This window comes from Phyllobates terribilis, unplaced genomic scaffold, assembly GCF_046119375.1.
Source record: "Phyllobates terribilis strain yellow unplaced genomic scaffold, ASM4611937v1 Scaffold_86__1_contigs__length_6382490, whole genome shotgun sequence".
Taxonomy (NCBI): domain Eukaryota; kingdom Metazoa; phylum Chordata; class Amphibia; order Anura; family Dendrobatidae; genus Phyllobates; species Phyllobates terribilis.
The window spans coordinates 4,977,614-5,000,546 of record NW_027362846.1 but is presented as its reverse complement, the minus strand read 5'-3'; the positions used below and the strand labels follow the sequence as shown (position 1 = coordinate 5,000,546).

The 22,933-nt window shown below is 46.7% G+C and overlaps 2 protein-coding genes across 2 annotated transcripts in view; both read right to left on the bottom strand.

The window, feature by feature from the left end:
- Positions 1–159, bottom strand: part of LOC141197714 (uncharacterized) — a 44,604-nt gene extending 44,445 nt beyond the window's left edge. The window contains exon 1 of the mRNA XM_073662800.1: positions 132–159. Coding sequence (XP_073518901.1) covers positions 132–159 — 28 coding nt within the window. The remainder of the gene's footprint in view (positions 1–131) is intronic.
- A 7,895-nt stretch (positions 160–8,054) lies between these two features.
- LOC141197713 (gastrula zinc finger protein XlCGF66.1-like) overlaps positions 8,055–22,933 on the bottom strand; it is a 243,860-nt gene continuing 228,981 nt past the window's right edge. The window contains exons 2-4 of the mRNA XM_073662799.1: positions 8,467–8,646; positions 8,260–8,383; positions 8,055–8,176 (exon numbers count right to left, since the gene is read on the bottom strand). Of these exons, the coding sequence (XP_073518900.1) occupies positions 8,055–8,176; positions 8,260–8,383; positions 8,467–8,646 (426 nt within the window). The remainder of the gene's footprint in view (positions 8,177–8,259; positions 8,384–8,466; positions 8,647–22,933) is intronic.

Here is a 22,933-nt window from a genome sequence, read left to right as displayed (position 1 = left end):
TCAGCCAGTTGGAAATAACCACACCCTACTAAAGCTCGAAGGTATAAATGTAAAAAAAGACATGTGCAACAGCATGAGACTACAAGAGGGGTTTCGCCCATTTTATTTTTTAGTTTTTTACATCTATTCACCTGGTGTTGGTGATGTTGTGGTGGCCATTGTTGCCGTGGTTTTGTGCCTGTGGGTTCATGTGGCATGGAGTCATGGGGACTCAGCCTCGCTTCATGGGTGCTCTGGGGCAGCAGGTCGCTTGCCCTGCTGATACACTGTTGCTGTGATGGTGGGCTGCGCACGGAGTTTCGCATTTTAGCCTATGGACCCACTGAGTGGTTCACTGTTACATGGTAGTGCATACAGTCTGATCAGAATGTTAAACTAAGACCCTCATGTTAAATTTGTAGTTCTTTTGTTTAATGGCTTTAGATCAAAATATGAATTTTGGAATGTGTGGTCCAAGTCTTTTTCTACAGTTATACAGTTGTGCTCAAAAGTTTACATACCCTGTTAGAATTTTTGCTTTCTTGGCCTTATTTCAGAGAATATGAATGATAACAAAAAAACTTTTTCTCCACTCATGGTTATTGGTTGGGTGAAGCCATTTATTGTCAAACTACTGTGCTTTCTCTTTTTAAATCTTAATTACAACCAAAAACATCCAAATGACCCTGACAAAAAGTTCACATACCCCAGTTCTTAATACCGTGTATTGCCCCCTCTAACATCAATGACAGCTTGAAGTCTTTTGTGATAGTTGTGGATGAGGTTCTTTATTTTCTCAGATGGTAAAGCTGCCCATTCTTCTTGACAAAAAGCCTCCAGTTCCTGTAAATTCCTGTGCTGTCTAGCATGAACTGCGCGCTTGAGATCTCCCCAGAGTGGCTCAATGATATTGAGGTCAGAAGTAGAGATGAGCGGTGTTCGACTCGAACTGTTCGCCAATCTCAAATTCGAGCTGTTTTGGGCAGTGTTCGAGCCGTTCGGCGAACACGAACGATTTGAAAAAAATCCAGCTGTTCGAGGTTATGTTCGATAGCTGTTCGTGCACCAAATTCATAACTGGATTTTTTCACAGTAATGCTGATAATCAATGTTAATACGCAGTTTGAGTGTACAGCGGGGCGGGGGGGAGGGGCAGGGGATGGATCTCTGCATAAATAATGAAGATCTCCATTTTTTTTTCTCTTTCCCGCATTTACAGTGGGGAGGTGCAGTCTGTCAGCCTATCAGCAGCGCACACACGGAGCGAAGTGCTTTTTTTCACACAAGCAAGGGCATGTGTCATTGGCTGTGTATGTCACATGTCCTTGCCCTATAAGACCCAGCCATTTTTCCCGTCGCCACCATTTTCTCACTGCTGCAGCTGCGTGTTAGACGGCACCGCTGTTGCTGTGTGCGCTATACTTTCAGTGTTAATTTCAAGCCAATTTTATCAGAAATATACAGATACCTTGGGAGTAGGGAATAGTTGTGATTGCAGTCCTTTTGAGGACTAGGTTACAGCATTTCCTAGGACTTTTTGCCAGGCAGGTCTGTGCCAGTGCTGTGCAAGTGTTTTTCACAGCATTTGGCTAAATCTAGCTAAGCAAATCCTTTTTGGCCTCTTGCAGTGTGTGTTAGTCAGTGGAGTAGCGCATCTGTGTTGCAAGCTACACCACCTGTGTATAGAATACAATTTTTTTTACTGCACCTAGCCAAGTAAAACCTTTTGGGCATAGTATCATTCTATTAGGCCATCTATACTAAGCTCCACCAGCTTGCAAATTACTAATAATTTTTATCTGCATCTAGCTCGGAAAATAATTTTGGGCTTGTAGCAGTGTGTGGGACTTATTCTTAGTCCATCTATACTAAGCTCCACCAGCTTGCAAATTACAAATAATTTTTATCTGCATCTAGCTCGGAAAATAATTTTAAGCTTGTAGCAGTGTGTGGGACTCATTCTATTAGTCCATCTATACTAAGCTCCACCACCTGTGTATGTAATAAAATTGTTTTACTGCATCTAACCCAGCCAATCCTTTTGGGCTAATACCACAGTTTGGCCACTCAGCTCTGCTCAGTTCTCATCCATCATTTTTTGTGCAAACAACTCCAGAGTTGTCAATTAGTTAACCACCAAAATGAGTGGAAAAAGGCCTGCTGCTGGTGGAAAGGGGAATAGGCGTGTTGGGAAGGGAAAAAAAGGTTGTATCCGTGGGGTAGGTGTTAATGCAACAGTAACATCTGCACAAGAAAGACCATCTTCCAGCCAAACTAAGATGTCTACTTCTTTTAGCGGACAATGTGATACGATCCCTTTCTTACGGCCACGCCAATCGCTACAAATTCCAGATGAGGCACAAAAACAGCAGGTGCTTGAACGGATATCAAGTGCTCCTTTAAGTGGGCTCTCCTCCACCTCAACTTCAACATCACAATTACTCCAGTCCTCAGAGGTGTCACCCCAATCGCACTTGCTTCCTCACAGCTCCCAAGTCTCCAGCTGCCCGTCTGAGTATGGGGTAGAACAGTTGGTTGAGTCTGCAGAGCTGTTTACTCATACTATAGCCTGGGAATCAGAGGTCGGCTCCAGAGCTTCTGTGAATCCAGACGAGGAAATGATCTGCACTGATGCCCAGAATCTTTATGAGTCGGATCCAGGACCAGACGCAGAAGGTTCTGACCATAATGTAGACCCTCGTTCCCAAACTGTACTTCCTGTTGGTGGAGACAATGAGGAAGACGATGATGAGACTCAAATACCTGATTGGAGCGACAACTTTAGTTTTTTGTCAGGGCAGGAAGAGGTTGGCTCTGAGGACGACGGGTGTGAGAACACACAGGGTGATGATGATGAGGTTGCAGATCCCACTTACTGTCAACCCACAGTCAGCCAGTCGATGAGGTCAGCAGAGGAGGTGGAGGAGGATGCTAGTGACGACGAGGTCAGGTTGCGCCTTCCTGGACAGAGACGTAGTACTGGAAGCACGTCAACAACTGCATCCTCAAACACAACTCTGCCTCTGACCACAAGTCGTGGTGGCTCTTCAGATCGCATGGGTGCTAAGCCTTGCATAGCCTGGCCATTTTTTCAGATCGATAAGGATGACCCAATTCGTGTTATCTGTAACATTTGTCACCAAAAGCTAAGTAGAGGCCAAAAAATCCATAGTTTGAGTACTTCATGCATGAACCGTCACATGGATATGAAGCATAAGTTGCAGTGGGAAGCTCACTGTGCTACAATGCGGCCTAGCGGGCCGGGCTAACCACCGTCTGCCCCATCTTGTGCATCCGCGGCCTCTTCATCCTCTGTGACTGGGCGGACAGCAGTCACACCTGTTTTGAGACGCAGACCTGCCACCTCTTTACCCGCAACAGCCAGCGTGATTGGCAGGTCATCATTTTCTTTGGAGGTGGAAACACCAGCTGGTGTTGGGCGCTCTCCGACATCGAGAGCACCACCTTTGGATCAAGGCAACCTAACATGTCCGCCTGCATCTTCCTCACAGACCGGCAGTTTGCCGGGGACACCCTTCTCAACCCCGTCTAAGCACAACAGCCAGCCCTCGGTCACTCAGATGTGGACAAGTAAAAGACCATTTCCTCCTAGCCATGAGAAAGCTAAGAGGTTGAATTTCACCATCTGCAAGCTCTTGGCTACAGAAATGCTGCCTTTCCGCCTGGTGGACACAGAGGATTTTCGAGACCTTATGACCGTCGCAGTGCCCCAGTACCAGATGCCCAGTCGGCACTACTTCTCAAAGAAAGGTGTGCCTGTGCTCCACCAGCATGTCGCACACAACATCACCGCTTCTTTGAGAAACTCTGTGTGTGACAGGGTGCATTTCACCACAGACACTTGGACGAGTAGGCATGGACAGGGGCGTTACATGTCGCTGACTGGGCACTGGGTAACTATGGTGACAGCAGGACAAGGGGCTGCTGTCCAAGTCTTGCCGTCCCCACGAGTTGTGCGTCAATCCTCTTTATCTCGAAGTTCCTCCACTGCTTCCGCCTCCTCAACCTCCTCTCGGTCCTCCACCTGCACCCAAAGCCTGTCTGGTCATGCCACACGCTTTCTAACTGCGCAGAAGGGATCCTGCACACCTCCTTACTATGCTGGCAGCAGGGCTCAACGTCATCAGGCGGTTTTTACTTTGAAATGTCTGGGAAATGTGAGTCACACAGCTGAGGAGTTGTGGTCAGCTCTGGAGAACCAGTTTCATGAATGGTTGTCTCCACTGGACCTGAAACCAGAGAAGGCCATGTTCGACAATGCTGCAAACCTCGGTGTGGCCCTTCACCGGGGCAATGTCACACACGTGCCTTGTATGGCTCACGTGTTGAACCTGGTTGTCCAGCAATTTTTAGCCCACTATCTCGGACTAGATGACCTTCTGAAGAGGGCACGGTCGCTGTGTGCTCACTTCCGCCGTTCGCATCCCGCAGCTCAGCGACTTACATCTCTACAGAAGTCGTTGGGCCTGCCACTTCACCGGCTAAAATGCGATGTGCCTACCCGGTGGAATTCAACTCTGCACATGTTGCAGCGACTGTGGCAGCACAGACAAGCCCTGGTGCAATACGTTCTGACGTATAGCCTGGGCCAACGGGATCCAGAGGTGGGGCAAATCACGCTGGAGGAGTGGTCTCAGATCAGGGACCTATGCACCCTTCTGCACAGTTTTGAAATGGCAACGAAGATGTTTAGTGCTGACGATGCCATTATCAGCAGGACTATTCCGGTGATTTACATGCTGGAGCACGTTAAACAGAATTCGGAGTCAGGTGGTGCGACAAGAGGAGGTGGAGGAAGTAGAGGAGGAGGAGTTGTATGCGGAAGGGCTAACATCTGAAAGGTCCAGACGGTCGGCAGCACCAAGGTGGCAGGCATGTGAGGGTGGGGAGATGGATTTAGCAGGGCGCATGGTAGCAGCCAAACTAGTGAGGAAGGTGCCGGAGCCCAGGAAGAAGTGGAGGACGAACTGATGGAAGACTCATCAGATGAGGGAGACCTTGATCACATTTCTGTTGTGCGAGGTTGGGGGGAGAGGGCAGAGGAAGGAAGCATGATTGTTACCTCGCCACCAACACAACAGGGACTTGGTGCTCCTGAATGCGCAAGACACATGAGTGCCTTCTTGCTGCACTACCTGCAACATGACTCTCGAATTGTCAGAATTCGAAATAATCCTGACTACTGGGTTGCCACACTCTTAGATCCCCGGTACAAAAGTAAATTTGCCGAAATAATTCCTGCCATAGAAAGGGATTCACGCATGCAGGAGTATCAGCAGAGACTGTTGCAGAATCTTACATGTGCTTTTCCACAAAACACCAGTGGTGCATGTAGTGAATCTCACAGTTCTAACTTGCCAACCGTGGGACTGTCGAGTGTTCAGCACTCAAACAGTAACAGAAACACAGTATCTGCTGGTAACAGCAATTTTGCGGAATCATTTCACAGCTTTTTTAGCCCATCCTTTGCAAGGCCACAGGAGACAAGAAGTCTGACACATAGTCAACGCCTAGAGACGATGGTACAGGAGTATCTCCAAGTAAACATCGAAGCCATGACTGTGTCACTGGACCCTTGCTCTTTTTGGGCTTCCAATCTGGATAAATGGCCGGAGCTCGCCACTTACGCCTTGGAGATCTTGTCATGCCCCACAGCCAGCATTCTCTCTGAACGTGTGTTCAGCGCTGCTGGTGGTGTGCTGACAGATAAGCGCACGCGGCTGTTCACTGAGAATGTAGACAGACTCACGTTCATAAAGATGAACAAATCATGGATCCGCAAGGACTTTTCTACCCCTGTGTCATTCTGGGGAGAGTAAAAGCTTGAGGATTTCGTAAAATCACCTCACCAACCGTTTTAAGCTTTCAAATTACTAATAATTTTTAGCTGCATCTTGTCTGGAAAATAATTTTGGGCCTGTAGCAGTGTGCGGTACTCATTCTATTATGCCATCTATACTAAGCTCCACCAGCTTGCAGATTACTAATAATTTTTAGCTGGATCTTGTCTGGAAAATAATTTTGGGCATAGTAGCAGTGTGTGGTACTCATTCTAACCAACTCTGGGGCAATTGATGCCACTTAAGTGGTGTCTGTGCCACAAATTTTTGGAAAAAATGGAGACTCTTTTTGGAGTCCTCTTGCTTTGTTTCACGTGACGTTGCCATCGTCAATTAGAGGTGGGGTGGGGTGGGGTGGGTGGGGTGGGTTGGGTCTCCCCCCCCCCCCCCCCCTTTTAACCGTAAGAAAATACATACACTATGGCTTGGGGTAACACAGATGGTTGAGTCTGAAGAGCTGTTTACTCAGAGGTCTGCTCCAAAGCTTCAGTGTCTGCTAGTCAGCGTAGTAACCCAGCTGCGAAGCAAGCTGCACCGTCTGTGTATCTAATAATGATTTTTAAATGCATGTAGCCTAGGCAGACTGTGGTGACCCCCAACCAAACCCAGACGCTCAGCCCCCTACCGCCCCCCTTTCATTGACAATACAATCATGTAACTCTTACAACTGGATGGGTGAGGATCGGTCACAGCTTTATTAACTGTTTATACTCATTCCATTAGAAATGCATTTTATTTCTAAAATAATTCAGCTTGTTGCAGCATGCCCTGTGTCTCCAGTCTCCACAAATGCAAGTTGGCCAACAAGTGTAACTCTCCAATATGTCCTTTCTATTTCCAGGCCACGGAGGATCCTGCTTACTCGTATGCAGGACTCCGACCCCCACCCATCATCATTAACGCTTGTTCCACTCCGTCCTGGAGTCCTGACAGTAATATGTCCAGTCCAATATCCATTAAGTGAACACCATCGGGCCGTATGAGGCCTGCTTTATCTCCTTCCAGCTGTCGGTGTCGTATCACTACACAGCCTCTGTCTCTTATAAATTTTGCCATCCGAATATTTATTACCTGCCTTGTCCGTTCAATGGCCGTGATGTCTCACGCACCTTGCCATACCGTTCTCGGCACAATCTCTGACCATACTATAGTTAGTTTATAGTTAGTGTCTAGTTTCATTATTGCCATTAGTTATGCGCTCTTGTGATGACCTAGGTTGTTTCCCCCGGCCTGTATAACTAAGATGACCGGACCTCTTGCCTCTCTCCCTACCTTGATTACCTCCATTAGTACCTGTGGCCATAGCAGGCCTCTAATACCTCTCCAGTTCAAATATGTGTTATGAAACTCCAATTTCCTCCCGCCTGGACGGACTTTCACCCTTCTTTCTGCACAATATATATACACGAGTTCTTAATCATTGCATAGCAAAAAAACAGCAAGGAAGTGGTATTTATATGTCATGTCCTGCTATGCACCTGTTCAAGGCTGAGTTAATCAGAAATTTAAACACACATACCATGTTAAAATCGTATAGCATAGAAACAATGCATATAAATGTAAATAATCAAAAAGAAAAAGAAAAGAAGAAAAAAGGAACATATATATATAATAATAATAATCTATAAATGATCACTCATAATGATACATACATGTATACATATATGTATGCTGTCATTTGTCTTTGTAGTTTAGAGATCTGGGAAGCTAACGGTCAGCATCATCTAATCCCAGGGGGTAGGTGGATCCTCCAGATTGTAAGTTCTATAGAAAAAGGGCTTTCACAATTACACAAAGTAATTTGTACATTTTCAGATGTAGGAGAATGTTATGCGGCAAAATGGTGCTCACACGATTGTGATACGACCGGACTACACTACCGATAAAGCAGCCACAGCCGGTGACTGGGTAGAATCTGTGACTTCTCTGCATTTAGTGGTTACTACTCACCTGGGTGGTCATATGTAGGAATCTCCTCTTTACACCGCTCATCACCCCTCACATATGTCTCTGTAGTATTAATATGGGTCAGATCTTCACCCTGAAACAAATATTGTAAAAGTCACAGACAGATGAGAAGTCACATCTATGATCAGCTCTAATCCTGCCATCTCCACCGTTCTCATTACACAATTATAAAACATATAATACTGGTGGATAAAACAAGACTGAGCTCAAGACCTTCATAGCCGTCTACACATCATAGGGGAGATCTCATGACACCTTCTCTCCATCTACCTGATGATCCTGAGGAACATTAGGATCTTCTTGTTTACAGTCCTGTGGAAGAAGAGGACGGGGACATCTCTCTGGTGTTGTCCTCTTACTGGATAGATCTGGAGGAAACACATACAGGGACTGAATCCATTCTTTACATACAGATAATTATAGGCCGTGTGTATTTAGTCCTGTCTATTACCTGGTGATGTGAGGGGCTGGGGAACCTCCATCATGACGTCCTTGTACAGATATTTGTGTCCTTCCAAATACTCCCACTCCTCCATGGAGAAATAGACGGTGACATCCTGACACCTTATAGGAACCTGACACATACAATGATACCGTCATCTCCCCGATCCCTTCATAGCGTTACTGTATAATGTCCCAGCATTCCCAGCAGTGTCACCTCTCCAGTCAGCAGCTCAATCATCTTGTAGGCGAGTTCTAGGATCTTCTGGTCATTGATGTCCTCATGTATCAGGGGGTGAGGTGGAGGTCCCGTGATTGGGCTCAGAGGTCTTCCCCATCCCTCAGACACAGGGTCCTGACAGCGCTCACTAGAGGTCTTCTTCACTACTGTGTAATCCTGGTTATGGAGAGACACATTAATAAATCTCACTCCAGACATTTCCAGAGTCCTCACCTCTCCAGTTCTGTCCATCTGTTATTCCCATAGATAAGAATGATGTAATGTGACGTCATCAGAATCTCTCACCTCTCCAGTAATACGGAAGAGGATCTCTAGGGTGAGGTGTAATATCCTCTCCGCCATCTTGTCTCTGTCCATATCCATCTTTGATGGGTAAATCAGGAAAATTCTCTTATGCAGAAGATCTTCACTGAGAGGATCTGATATTGTAGAGACCTGAATGAGAAGATGATGAGCCGATGTAACATCATAAAAATCCTGTGTAATAATACAATTACTGGAGATAATCAGGGAAAACATGAGGGGATTTATTATTTTACAGTATTTAGTTTTCTTCTTTACATCTATATATTTATATATAAAGCAGTAAATCTGTGTGTGGAGCCCCTTGAATACAAAACCACATTTTTCACTCGGTTTGAGTGAAATTTTGCGCGGCCCATCTTTAACACCAGAGTAAAAATACTGCAAACATGAAATTTCCCCCCTTGATGAGATTTGTCCCCAGAATTTAGGCTCTATAGAAATAAATGAATAAATGGTTGTGTGTGTGTTAAATACAAAACCACAGTTTTTGCCCAAAAAGAATTACAAACTGCACCCAAAGAGATGCTCTTAAAGGGGCAGCAACCATATAGTCGCTAAGGTGGGGCTACCTGATAAGTTGGTCTAAAGTCTGTAATTATAGCAACGGCTGTTGCAGAAGTAACTGGGGCCTCATTGATGAGAATTGCTATACAGTAAGACTGTTTTAGTTGCCTATAGCAACCAGATTGCAGCTTTGAGCATTGAAGTTGCTGCAGTGCCGCACCGCTCCCAGCACATTAACCCCCGCAATGCTGCGATCGAAGTCGATCGCAGCATTGCAGTGGCAAGGGGAGGTGATCGGGATACTCACCTCTCCTGTCGGCATGCAACGCTGTCTGCCGCTGCTTCCCGGATGTTGCCATGACGACCCGATGTCGTCATGATAACATCCGGGTCACTAGACAGCAGGAAGATACTTTGGTCATGCGCAGTGCATGACCAAAGTATCTTCTGCATCTGCAGCGATGACAGCCTGTATAGCACAGGGATCAAGCTCCATCCCTATGCTATACAGGCGATCAGAATTAAAAAAAAGTGAAAGTCCCATAGTGGGACAAAGAATAAAAGAAAAAAGTGTTTAAAAATGAAAAAAAAATTTTTTTGTAAAAATATAAAAAAAAAGAAATAAAAAAAAAAATCCACCAAGAATAAAAATATAATGTACCCATCAATAAATATTATCATGAAAAAAAACAACAAAAAAACAATAAAAGTACACATATTTGGTATTGCCGCGTCCGGAACGACCTGACCTATAAAACTGTCCCACTAGTTAACCCCTTTAGTGAACATGGTAAAAAAATAAATAAAAAAAGCAAAAAACAATGCTTTATCATCATACCGCCAAACAAAAAATGGAATAACAAGCGATCAAAAAGACGAATATAAATAAAAATGGTACCGCTGAAAATGTCATCTTGTCCCGCAAAAAATAAGCTGCCATACAGCTCCATCAGCCGAAAAATAAAAAAGTGATAGCTCTCAGAATAAAGCGATGCAAAAAAATATTTTTTTTCTATAAAATAGCTTTTATTGTGTAAAAGTGCAAAACATAGAAAAACTATATAAATGTGGTACTGCTGTAAACGTACTGACCCAAAGAATAAAGCTGCCTTATCAATTTGACCACACGCGGAAGAGCATAAAAAAAAAAAAAAAAATTCTGAATCGTTGTTTTTTGTTTATTCTGCCTCCGAAAAATCGGAATAGAAAGCGATCAAAAAATGTCACGTGCCTGAAAATGGCACCAATAAAAACGTCAACTCATCCCGCAAAAAACAAGTCGTCACATGACTCTGTCGGCCAAAATATGGAAAAATTATAGCTCTCAAAATATGGCGATGCAAAAAATAGATTTTACAAAAAAATGCGTCTTTTAGTGTGTGACAGCTGTCAATCATAAAAAAACAATATGATTCTGGTATCGCTGTAATTGCACCGACCCGAAGAATAAAGTCATCTAATCACTTATACCGCATGAGAAATGGCGTAAAAAATAAACTCTAGGGTTAGGGTTGGGCTAGGTTTAGGCTAGGGATGGGATTGGGGATAGGGTTGGGCTAGGGTTGGGTTTTCTTTCAAAAGTAAAAAAAAAAAAAGATGACGATATGGCGACTAGTGTTGAGCGCAAATGCTCGCTACTTGAGTTTGCATCGGGTGCTCGGGTATGCACTGAGTATCGTGGGTGCTCGAGTGACATGCTCGAGTCTCCGCCCCATATGCTTCGCGGCCAAAAAACCTCGCGGGGATTGCCTGCCATGCACGAGCAATCCCCGCATGGTTTTTTTTGGGGGTGACTAATAACCGTGAAACATACGGGCGGGGACTCGAGCATTTCACTCGACCACCCGCGATACATGGTGCATTCCTGAGTATCCGATGCAAACTCAAGTAGCGAGCACTTGTGCTCAAGACTAATGACAACTTATTCAATATGATGACTTAATGTTATCAAATTCTGTGTCGTACCTCTGGGTTCAAAATGTTCACTATACCCCTTGATAAAATCCTTGAGGGGTGTAGTTTCCAAAATGGGGTCACTTGTGGGGGGTTTCCACTGTTTAGGCACATCAGGGGCTCTCCAAATGTGACATGGCGTCCGCTCTCGATTCCAGCCAATTTTGCGTTCAAAAAGTCACACAGTGCTCCTTCCCTTCTGAACTCTGCCGTGCGCCCAAACACTGTATTTTCCCCACATATGGGGTATTGACGCACTCAGGAGAAATTGCACAAAAGTTTTTGGGGTCCATTTTCTCCTCTTACCCTTGTGAAAATAAAAAAATTGGGGTTAAAACATCATTTTTGTGGAAAAAGTTAGATTTTTTTATTTTCACGGCTCCATGTTATAAACTTCTGTAAAGCACTTGGGGGTTCAGGGTGCTCAACACACACCTAGATAAGTTCCCTGAGGGGTCTAGTTTCCAAAATGGTGTCACTTGTGGGGGGTTTCCACCGTTTAGGCACATCAGGGGCACCCCAAACGCAATATGGCGTCTGCTAATTATTCAAGCAAATTTTACATTCAAAAAGTCAAATGGCGCTCCTTCCCTTTCGAAACCTGCCGTGCGCCCAAACAGTGGTTCTTCCCCACATATGGGGTATCTGCGTGCTCAGGGGAAATTGCACAACAAATTTTGGGGTCCATTTTTTCATGTTACCCCTGCGAAAATAAAAAAAATTGGGTCTAAAGTAACATTTTTGTGAAAAAAGTTTAAATGTTAATTTTTTTCTTCCACATTCCAAAAATCCTGTGAAGCACCTGAAGGGTTAATAAAGTTCTTGAATGTGGGTTTGAGCACCTTGAGGGGTGCAGTTTTTAGCATGGTGTCACTTTTGGGTATTTTCTGTCATAAAGACCCCTCAAAGTGACTTTAAATATGATGTGGTCCCTAAAAAAATGGTTTTGGAAATTTTGTTGGAAAAATGAGAAATCGCTGGTCAACTTTTAACCCTTATAGCTCCATAACAAAAAAAAATTTGGTTCCCGTATTGTGCGGATGTAAAGTAGACATGTGGGAAATGTTATTTATTAACTATTTTGTGTGACATATCTCTCTGATTTAAGGGCATAAAAATTCAAATTTTGAAAATTGCAAAAGTTTCAAGATTTTCGCCAAATTTCCATTTTTTTCACAAATAAAAGCAAGTGATATCGAAGAAATTTTACCACGATCATGAAGTACAATATGTCACGAAAAAACAATCTCAGAATCAGGGGGATCCGTTGAAGCGTTCCAGAGTAATTACTTCATAAAGTGACAGTGGTCAGAATTGTAAAAATTGGCCTGGTCATTAACGAGCAAACCACCTTGGGTTGTAAAGGGGTTAAAATGCCGCCCCAAAAAATGACCATCAATTGGACAAGTTAATCCAAAAGCTAAGAAAGCAAAACTGTCTCAAATAGCTGAGACAAATAAAAAAGGTGAGTCCTGGCTTGAAGGGAAACAGATGAGACAGACTGAATCAAAGGCAGCTGAAACATCTGAACACAGGAACGTCGTCTTCAAGAGAGTGCCTAATAGCCAAGTGTCCATGTTTAAATATCCCACTTCATCCAAAACCCCTCCCCAGACTAGGAGATCCATTCCCATTCCTAGAGGACATATGACATAGGACATATAGAATGGAGTCTGTCTACAATAATGTACTGCGTTTGCGCTACTTCTCATGCACTAGAGGTCCGATAATGTCCATCCTCTAGTGTGCATGTCCAGAAGTGACGCGCTTTACACTGAAACACCAGATAAACTGATTACCACCGCGCCACTCGTACCCGTGACTGCGCATGCCCGTAGTTATGTGTTACACGCCGGAGCACATCTAGGAACATTGTGAGATTGTGCATGCCCGGACATATGCGTTCCATGCCGAAGAGCATCCCGGTCTCCTATCTGTGACTGCGTATATCCGGAAGCATGCGTTCCACACCGGAGCGCATAACGAATTTGGATTGCATTCCATCAATATAGAAAAATCCCATGTCTGACATCAGCTTCATGGGAAACTAAAAACAAGTATTGCACATCCTCCCATCATGCAATAGGCATGTAGATCTACTTTATCACTACAAAAAATATGGGATGACTAGATGGTGGCCCGATTCTAACGCATCGGGTATTCTAGAATATGTATGCGGCCGACCGGGCGCAATCAGCAAAGCGGTGTTTAAATTTGGCGCCAATATCGCTGCTTCATCGGGGCCGGCCACCGCGAGCAATTAGCAGAGCGGTGTTTAAATTTTGCGCCAATAATGGTGATTGGTCACGCCCGCGACCAATCCGCACAGCGGTGTTTAAACTTGGCGCCAATATCGCTGATTGGTCGCGGCCGGCGGCCGCGACCAATCAGCGTCGTATTAGTGAGAACCGGGGAGCGGCGCTGCCTGTGCGGGTACTTCCGCTGCGAGCAGCTGGGAGATGAGCGGCTGCTCGCAGCAGAAGCATCCCGACCGGCGGCGCCGCTCCCCGGTCCTCCGATCACACTTGCCGTCGGGAGATCAGCGGTCCTAGCCGCTGATCACCCGACGGTAGCCGCATGGAGGTCAGCGGCGCCGCCGGTCGGGGTAGTTCTGCTGCTAGCGCCGGTCATCTCCCGGCTGCATCGCCGCTGACCTCCGTGCGGCAGATGAGCCGCTAACGGCAGCCATCTTTTTTCTGAAATCCCGCGTCGCTGATTGGCCAAGGCCGGACCAATCAGCGACGTGGGATTTCCTGGACAGACAGACAGACGAGATAAGACAATTATATATATTAGATGGCCCACAGTATATTTCTTAATAGTCAAATTGGACCCCTAGAGATACACAAGGATCAACATTCTTGTTAATTACTAAATAGTATATATGGGATATAACTGATAAGAAATCATTCTGATATAGATGCTCAGATATTTCAATGAAGTACAACAATATGTGAACCCCATTCACAGGGAACTGAGTAGCAATGAGTATAAAACCCAAAACTGTAATCCAGAATAGGGCTGTATTCATACAAAACAGGTGCAGAAAATTTGCTCATTCAGTCCCTTAGGGGCTCGTGAATCCAGTCTGGAAATCCACTCACTTGAGGATACATCTATTGTGATCACCTCCTCTCACATTGGGATTAACCAGGTCAATGATAGAAAAGGAGATGTCTTAGGTTTCACCTCGATGTACACTGTTCATGAGTCTCGTTAATGGGGTGTCCTGACCATGGTGTCTATTACCCAAATATTTCCCCACCCTCCTCGTAGACTCCCTCTTGGTTTTGCCTACATAATCTAAGCGGCAGGTGAATATGGCCATATATACAAGTCCTCAGGTTTTACAGTTGGAATAATCCCTTTGAACAAAGATTTTACCAGTGGAGGAACTCGAGAAAGATTTACATGGTCTCATCCAATTACATGGCTATATACCTGAGGAAGTGGACAGGACGTCCACGAAATGCGTAGTTTTTTAGCTTTCAATAAAAGATGAACTCTAATTGAACCTTGATTCCTTATCCATGTGTGGAGGAGCGCGGATTTAATTGGCACCATTCCTATCCTTTCTGGCTTTCCGTTGCTTATCCCTCTGTGGATTCCGTGCTGCCTGGAGCCCTCCATTATACCTACCACATGTGTTTTGCATTTCACAACCCAAAAAGGTGAGCAATCCTCTTTCTGTTTTCTCACGACTTCATCTGGTAACTGCGCTATTTGCTCTCCTTTTTTTATTCACCAATTACACGTACAACATTCTCCACATCTAAAGAAACTGCATATTCTTCTACCTAGCCAAGTCCCATTGGGTGCAGGTTTTTCTTATAGACACTATGCACTAAGTGGTCCCTAATTGACCGACCAATTGTGAAAGTTGTGGGAGTAGATCCCACAGCACCGCTCAGGTCCGGGTCGGCAACTTGTACATCCTAGTGTTTTCTAAGGATATTAAAGATATGGTTACTAAGTTCCTATTACTTGTGTTATCCCATCTTTTTCTTGGTCTCTTGGTTAGGTATAGAGGAGTGTCTGTCTCTCTTGTTTTTCTGTAAACGATAAAGCGGAATCCAAAATGTATTGTGGGTACATTTTTCCATGAATCTGGTGTTCATGTCTATTGTCTGTATATTAAATTTGTGACATCAGAACAGTTCCTTCTCTGATGTAAATCTAAGGCCCACTCTATTGATGTTGAGTTCCCAGACAAATTCAAGAAATTGTTCACTCATCCCTGACCAGATGATAAAAATGTCTTCAATATATCTATATATATGGATGCCACAACTTATGATCATCCTTGAATATTGTGGCTTCCTCCCACCAGCCCTGGAATAGGTTACGAGGGGGCACAGTGGCTCCCCATCGCAGTACCCCTGAGCTGGTGGAAATAACTTCTTTCTTTTTGACAAGAAGTTATGAGTAAGAGTGAATTTTAGAAGATCCTCCATGAAGTCATTATCTCTACTAAACTCTACTGATCTCGATTTCAAGAAACGACTTACTCCTCTGATATCATCCTCATGCGGTATATTACTGTACAAAGCCTCGATATCTAGTAAGGCCTAATCCCCTACATGCATGTATACATGCTCGAGGGTGCATCATACATACTGCATAAGGAGCATAATGGGGGTATTACACTGTGTGGGGGCAACATAAATCCTCCATAAGGGGCATAATGGGGGCATTACACTGTGTGGGGGCATCATACATACTGCATAAGGGGCATAATGGGGGCATTACACTGTGTGGGGGCATCATACATCCTGCATAAGGGGCATTACACTGTGTGGGGGCATCATACATCCTGCATAAGGGGCATAATGGGGGCATTACACTGTGTGGGGGCATCATACATCCTGCATAAGGGGCATAATGGGGGCATTACACTGTGTGGGGGCATCATACATACTGCATAAGGGGCATAATGGGGGCATTACACTATGTGCGGGCATCATACATACTGCATAAGGGGCATTACACTGTGTGGTGGCATCATACATCCTGCATAAGGGGCATAATGGGGGCATTACACTGTGTGGGGGGCATCATACATCCTGCATAAGGGGCATAATGGGGGCATTACACTGTGTGGGAGCATCATACATACTGCATAAGGGGCATAATGGGGGCATTACACTGTGTGTGGGCATCATACATCCTGTATAAGGGGCATAATGGGGGCATTACACTGTGTGGGGGAATCATACATACTGCATAAGGGGCATAATGGGGGCATTACACAGTGTGGGGGCATCATACATCCTGCATAAGGGGGGCATCATACATCCTGCATAAGGGGCATAATGGGGGCATTACACTGTGTGGGGGCATCATACATACTGCATAAGGGGCATAATGGGAGTATTACACTGTGGGGGGCATCATACATCCTGCATAAGGGGCATAATGGGGGCATTACACTGTGGGGGGCATCATACATCCTGCATAAGGGGCATAATGGGGGCATTACACTGTGGGGCATCATACATACTTCATAAGGGGCATAATGGGGGCATTACACTGTGGAGTCATCATACATTCTGCATAAGGGGCATAATGGGGGCATTACACTGTGGGGGGCAACATACATCCTGCATAAGGGGGGCATAGCACTGTGTGGGGGCATCAAACATCCTGCATAAGGGGCATAATGGGGGAATTACACTGTGTGGGGGCATCATACATACTGCATAAGGGGCATAATGGGGGCATAATACATACTACATAAGGGGCATAATGGGGGCATTACACTGTGTGGGGGCATCGTACATACTGTATAAGGGCCATAATGGGGCATTACACTGTGGGGGCATCATACATACTTCATAAGGGGCATAATGGGGGCATTACACTGTGGGGGGCATCATACATCCTGCATAAGGGGCATAATGGGGGCATTACACTGTGTGGGGGCATCATACATCCTGCATAAGGGGCATAATGGGGGCATTACACTGTGTGGGGGCATCATACATCCTGCATAAGGGGCATAATGGGGGCATTACACTGTGTAGGGGCATCATACATCCTGCATAAGGGGCATAATGGGGGCATTACACTGTGTGGGGGCATCATACATACTGCATAAGGGGCATAATGGGGGCATTACACTGTGTGGGGGCATCATACATCCTGCATAAGGGGCATAATGGGGGCATTACACTGTGTGGGGGCATCATACATCCTGCATAAGGGGGCATTACACTGTGTGGGGGCATCATACATTATGCATAAGAGGCATAATGGGGGCATTACACTGTATGGGGGCATCATACATACTGCATAACGGGCATAATGGGGGCATTACACTGTGGGGGGCAACATACATCCTGCATGAGGGGCATAATGGGGGCATTACACTGTGGGGCATCATACATACTTCATAAGGGGCATAATGGGGGCATTACACTGTGTGGGGGCATCATACATACTGTATAAGGCGCATAATGGGGGCATTACACTGTGTGGGGGCATCATACATACTGCATAAGGGGCATAATGGGGCATTACACTGTGGGGGCATCATACATCCTGCATAAGGGGCATAATGGGGGCATTACACTGTGTGGGGGCATCATACATCCTGCATAAGGGGGCATTACACTGTGGGGGGGCATCATACATCCTGCATAATGGGGGCATTACACTGTGTGGGGGCATCATACATCCTGCATAAGGGGCATAATGGGGGCATTACACTGTGGGGGGCATCATACATTCTGCATAAGGGGCATAATGGGGGCATTACACTGTGCGGGGGCATCATACATCCTGCATAAGGGGCATAATGGGGGCATTACACTGTGCGGGGGCATCATACATCCTGCATAAGGGGCATAATGGGGGCATTACACTGTGGGGGCATCATACATCCTGCATAAGGGGCATAATGGGGGCATTACACTATGGGGGGCATCATACATTCTGCATAAGGGGCATAATGGGGGCATTACACTGTTTGGGGGGATCATACATCCTGCATAAGGGGCATAATAGGGGGAATTCCACTGTGGGGGCATCATACATCCTGCATAAGGGGCATAATGGGGGCATTACACTGTGTGGGGGCATCATACATCCTGTATAAGGGGCATAATAGGGGCATTACACTCTGTGGGGGCATCATACATCCTGTATAAGGGGCATAATAGGGGCATTACACTGTTTGGGGGGATCATACATACAACATAAGGGGCATAATGGGGGCATTACACTGTGTGGGGGCATCATACATCCTGCATAAGGGGCATAATGGGGGCATTACACTGTGTGGGGGCATCATACATCCTGCATAAGGGGGGCATTACACTGTGTGGGGGCATCATACATCCTGCATAATGGGGGCATTACACTGTGTGGGGGCATCATACATCCTGTATAAGGGGCATAATGGAGGCATTACACTGTGGGGGCATCATACATCCTGCATAAGGGGCATAATGGGGACATTACACTGTGTGGGGGCATCATACATCCTGCATAAGGGGCATAATGGGGGCATCATACATACTGCATAAGGGGCATAATGGGGGCATTACACTGTGTGGGGGCATCATACATCCTGCATAAGGGGCATTACACTGTGTGGGGGCATCATACATACTGTATAAGGGGCATAATGGGGGCATTACACTGTGGGGGTATCATACATCCTGCATAAGGGGCATAATGGGGGGCATCATACATCCTGCATAAGGCCATAATGGGGGCATTACACTGTGTGGGGGCATCATACATACTGCATAAGGGGCATAATGGGGGCATTACACTGTGTGGGGGCATCATACATACTACATAAGGGGCATAATGGGGGCATTACACTGTGTCGGGGCATCATACATCCTGCATAAGGGGCATAATGGGGGCATTACACTGTGTGGGGGCATCATACATCCTGCATAAGGGGCATAATGGGGGCATTACACTGTGTGGGGGCATCATACATCTTGCATAAGGGGCATAATGGAGGCATTACACTGTGGGGGCATCATACATCCTGCATAAGGGGCATAATGGAGGCATGACACTGTGTGGGCATCATACATCCTGTATAAGGGGCATAATGGGGGCATTACACTGTGTGGGGCATCATACATCCTGCATAAGGGGCATAATGGGGGCATTACACTGTGTGGAGCATCATACATACTGCATAAGGGGCATAATGGGGGCATTACACTGTGTGGGCGCATCATACATCCTGCATAAGGGGCATAATGGGGGCATTACACTGTGCGGGGGCATCATACATCCTGCATAAGGGTCATAATGGGGGCATTACACTGTGTGGGGGCATCATACATACTGTATAAGGGGCATAATGGGGGCATTGCACTGTGTGGGGGCATCATACATCCTGTATAAGGGGCATAATGGAGGCATTACACTGTGTGGGCGCATCATACATCCTGCATAAGGGGCATAATGGGGGCATTACACTGTGCGGGGGCATCATACATCCTGCATAAGGGTCATAATGGGGGCATTACACTGTGTGGGGGCATCATACATCCTGTATAAGGGGCATAATGGGGGCATTACACTGTGTGGGGCATCATACATCCTGCATAAGGGGCATAATGGGGGCATTACACTGTGTGGGGGCATCATACATACTGTATAAGGGGCATAATGGGGGCATTACACTGTGTGGGGGCATCATACATCCTGTATAAGGGGCATAATGGAGGCATTACACTGTGTGGGCGCATCATACATCCTGCATAAGGGGCATAATGGGGGCATTACACTGTGCGGGGGCATCATACATCCTGCATAAGGGTCATAATGGGGGCATTACACTGTGTGGGGGCATCATACATACTGTATAAGGGGCATAATGGGGGCATTGCACTGTGTGGGGGCATCATACATCCTGTATAAGGGGCATAATGGAGGCATTACACTGTGTGGGCGCATCATACATCCTGCATAAGGGGCATAATGGGGGCATTACACTGTGCGGGGGCATCATACATCCTGCATAAGGGTCATAATGGGGGCATTACACTGTGTGGGGGCATCATACATCCTGTATAAGGGGCATAATGGAGGCATTACACTGTGTGGGGGCATCATACAGCCTGCATAAGGGGCATAATGGGGGCATTACACTGTGCGGGGTATCATACATCCGGCATAAGGGGCATAATGGAGGCATTACACTGTGTGGGGGCATCATACATCCTGCATAAGGGTCATAATGGGAGCATTACACTGTGTGGGGGCATCATACATCCTGCATAAGGGGCATAATGGGGGCATTACACTGTGTGGGGGCATCATACATCCTGCATAAGGGGCATAATGGGGGCATTACACTGTGTGGGGGCATCATACATCCTGCATAAGGGTCATAATGGGAGCATTACACTGTGTGGGGGCATCATACATCCTGCATAAGGGGCATAATGGGGGCATTACACTGTGTGGGGGCATCATACATACTGTATAAGGGGCATAATGGGGGCATTACACTGTGTGGGGGCATCATACATACTGTATAAGGGGCATAATGGGGGCATTACACTGTGTGGGGGCATCATACATCCTGTATAAGGGTCATAATGGGGGCATTACACTGTGGGGGCATCATACAGCCTGCATAAGGGGCATAATGGGGGCATTACACTGTGTGGGGGGCATCATACATCCTGCATAAGGGGCATAATGGGGGCATTACACTGTGTGGGGGCATTGGGCATAATGGGGGCATTACACTGTGTGGGGGGCATCATACATCCTGCATAAGGGACATAATGGGGGCATTACACTGTGGGGGGCATCATACATCCTGCATTAGGGGCATAATGGGGGCATTACACTGTGGGGCCAGTAAAGGGGTCCTGTACTGTGAGAACAATACGTTTCCTCCCTTCCTGTCTCCATAGTTGGGTCGTATGTATCTATTACAGGAAACAGAACAAAAACCTTATGATTCTTATAAAGGGGCAACACAAGACCCCAAAGGAGTCTCCGTGCTGAAGGGGTTAATGCCCCCTGCGCCCAGTAATGGGGTCTCCACATACCTCCACCTGCAGAACAGCCACCAAATATATGGCTGCTCTGTGCGCACAGGAGCTGTGATGAGGTCACAGGAGGGGAGGAGTCAGGGGTCACATGATCAGGGGCCTCAGTGGATGAAGGACTCTGCTGTGCTGGTTGTCATGGTGCTGGATGAGCTGAAGGTTATGTGTGGGGTCAGGAGGGGTTTACAGTGTGGATGTAGCAGAGCCGCGTGTGTACGAGGTGTACGAAGTGAAGCCGCGTGTGTACGAGGTGTACGGAGCAGAGCCGCGTGTGTACGAGGTGTACGGAGCAGAGCCGCGTGTGTACGAGGTGTACGGAGCGGAGCCGCGCGTGTACGAGGTGTACGGAGCGGAGCCGCGCGTGTACGAGGTGTACGGAGCGGAGCCGCGCGTGTACGGGGTGTATGGAGCAAAGCCGCGCGTGTACGGAGCGGAGCCGCGTGTGTACGAGGTGTACGGAGCGGAGCCGCGTGTGTACGAGGTGTGCGGAGCCGCGCGTGTACGAGGCGTACGGAGCGGAGCCGCGCGTGTACGAGGCGTACGGAGCGGAACCGCGTGTGTACGAGGTGTATGGAGCGGAGCCGCGCGTGTACGGGGTGTATGGAGCAAAGCCGCGCATGTACGGAGCGGAGCCGCGTGTGTACGAGGTGTATGGAGCGGATCCGTGTGTGTACGAGGTGTACGGAGTGGAGCCGCGTGTGTACGAGGTGTACGGAGCGGAGCCGCGCGTGTACGAGGTGTACGGAGCGGAGCCGCGCATGTACGAGGTGTACGGAGCGGAGCCGCGCATGTATAAGGTGTACGGAGGCGAGCGGCACGTGTACGAGGTGTATGGAGCGGAGCTGCGCATGTACGAGGTGTACGAGGGCAAGCCACGCATGTACGAGGTGTACGGAGGCGAGCCGCACGTGTACGAGGTGTACGGAGTTCCCACTTTGTCCTGTCAGCAGAGGTGGTGCTAGACAGCAAAACTGAGAAAATTTCTGTTTTATTGACAGTGGAGCTGGAGTCAGCATGGTTGATGCTGAGTTTGTGAATACTCATGGTCTCGCTTGCTGTACTTTAGCTAAACCTACTACCATCTTCGCCATTGACTCGGCGCCACTTGCACAGAAAGCATTTTACCAGATTGTACATAATGTAAAACCGAGGGTGGGGTCAGTTCATTGTGAAATAATCCCTTGCTATGTTCTGGACAATCTTCCCACACCGATTGTTTTGGGTATTCCTTGGCTTGTTAAACATAATCCATTAGTGGACTGGCAAATCGGGGAGATTATTGAATGGGGAGATTACTGCCATGAGAACTGTTTAGCTATTTTCCTTTCTACTGTATCTATGGAAATATTATCTGCACTTCCAAATCCCAAGACACTTGCTCAGATGTTTATAAATGAAATTGTGAAGCTTCACTGGGTTCCCTCCGATGTGGGGTCAGATCAGGGGACCCAGTTTGTTTCCAAGTTCTGGAAGGCATTCTGTTCTCGACTGGGGGTGCAGCTGTCCTTTTCCTCTGCCTTTCACCCTCAGTCGAATGGACAGACTGAGCGTGTCAATCAGAATTTGGAGACCTACCTCAGGTGATTGATCTCTGAAAATCACGAGGATTGGGCATCTTACTTACCTCTGGCAGAATTTGCCAT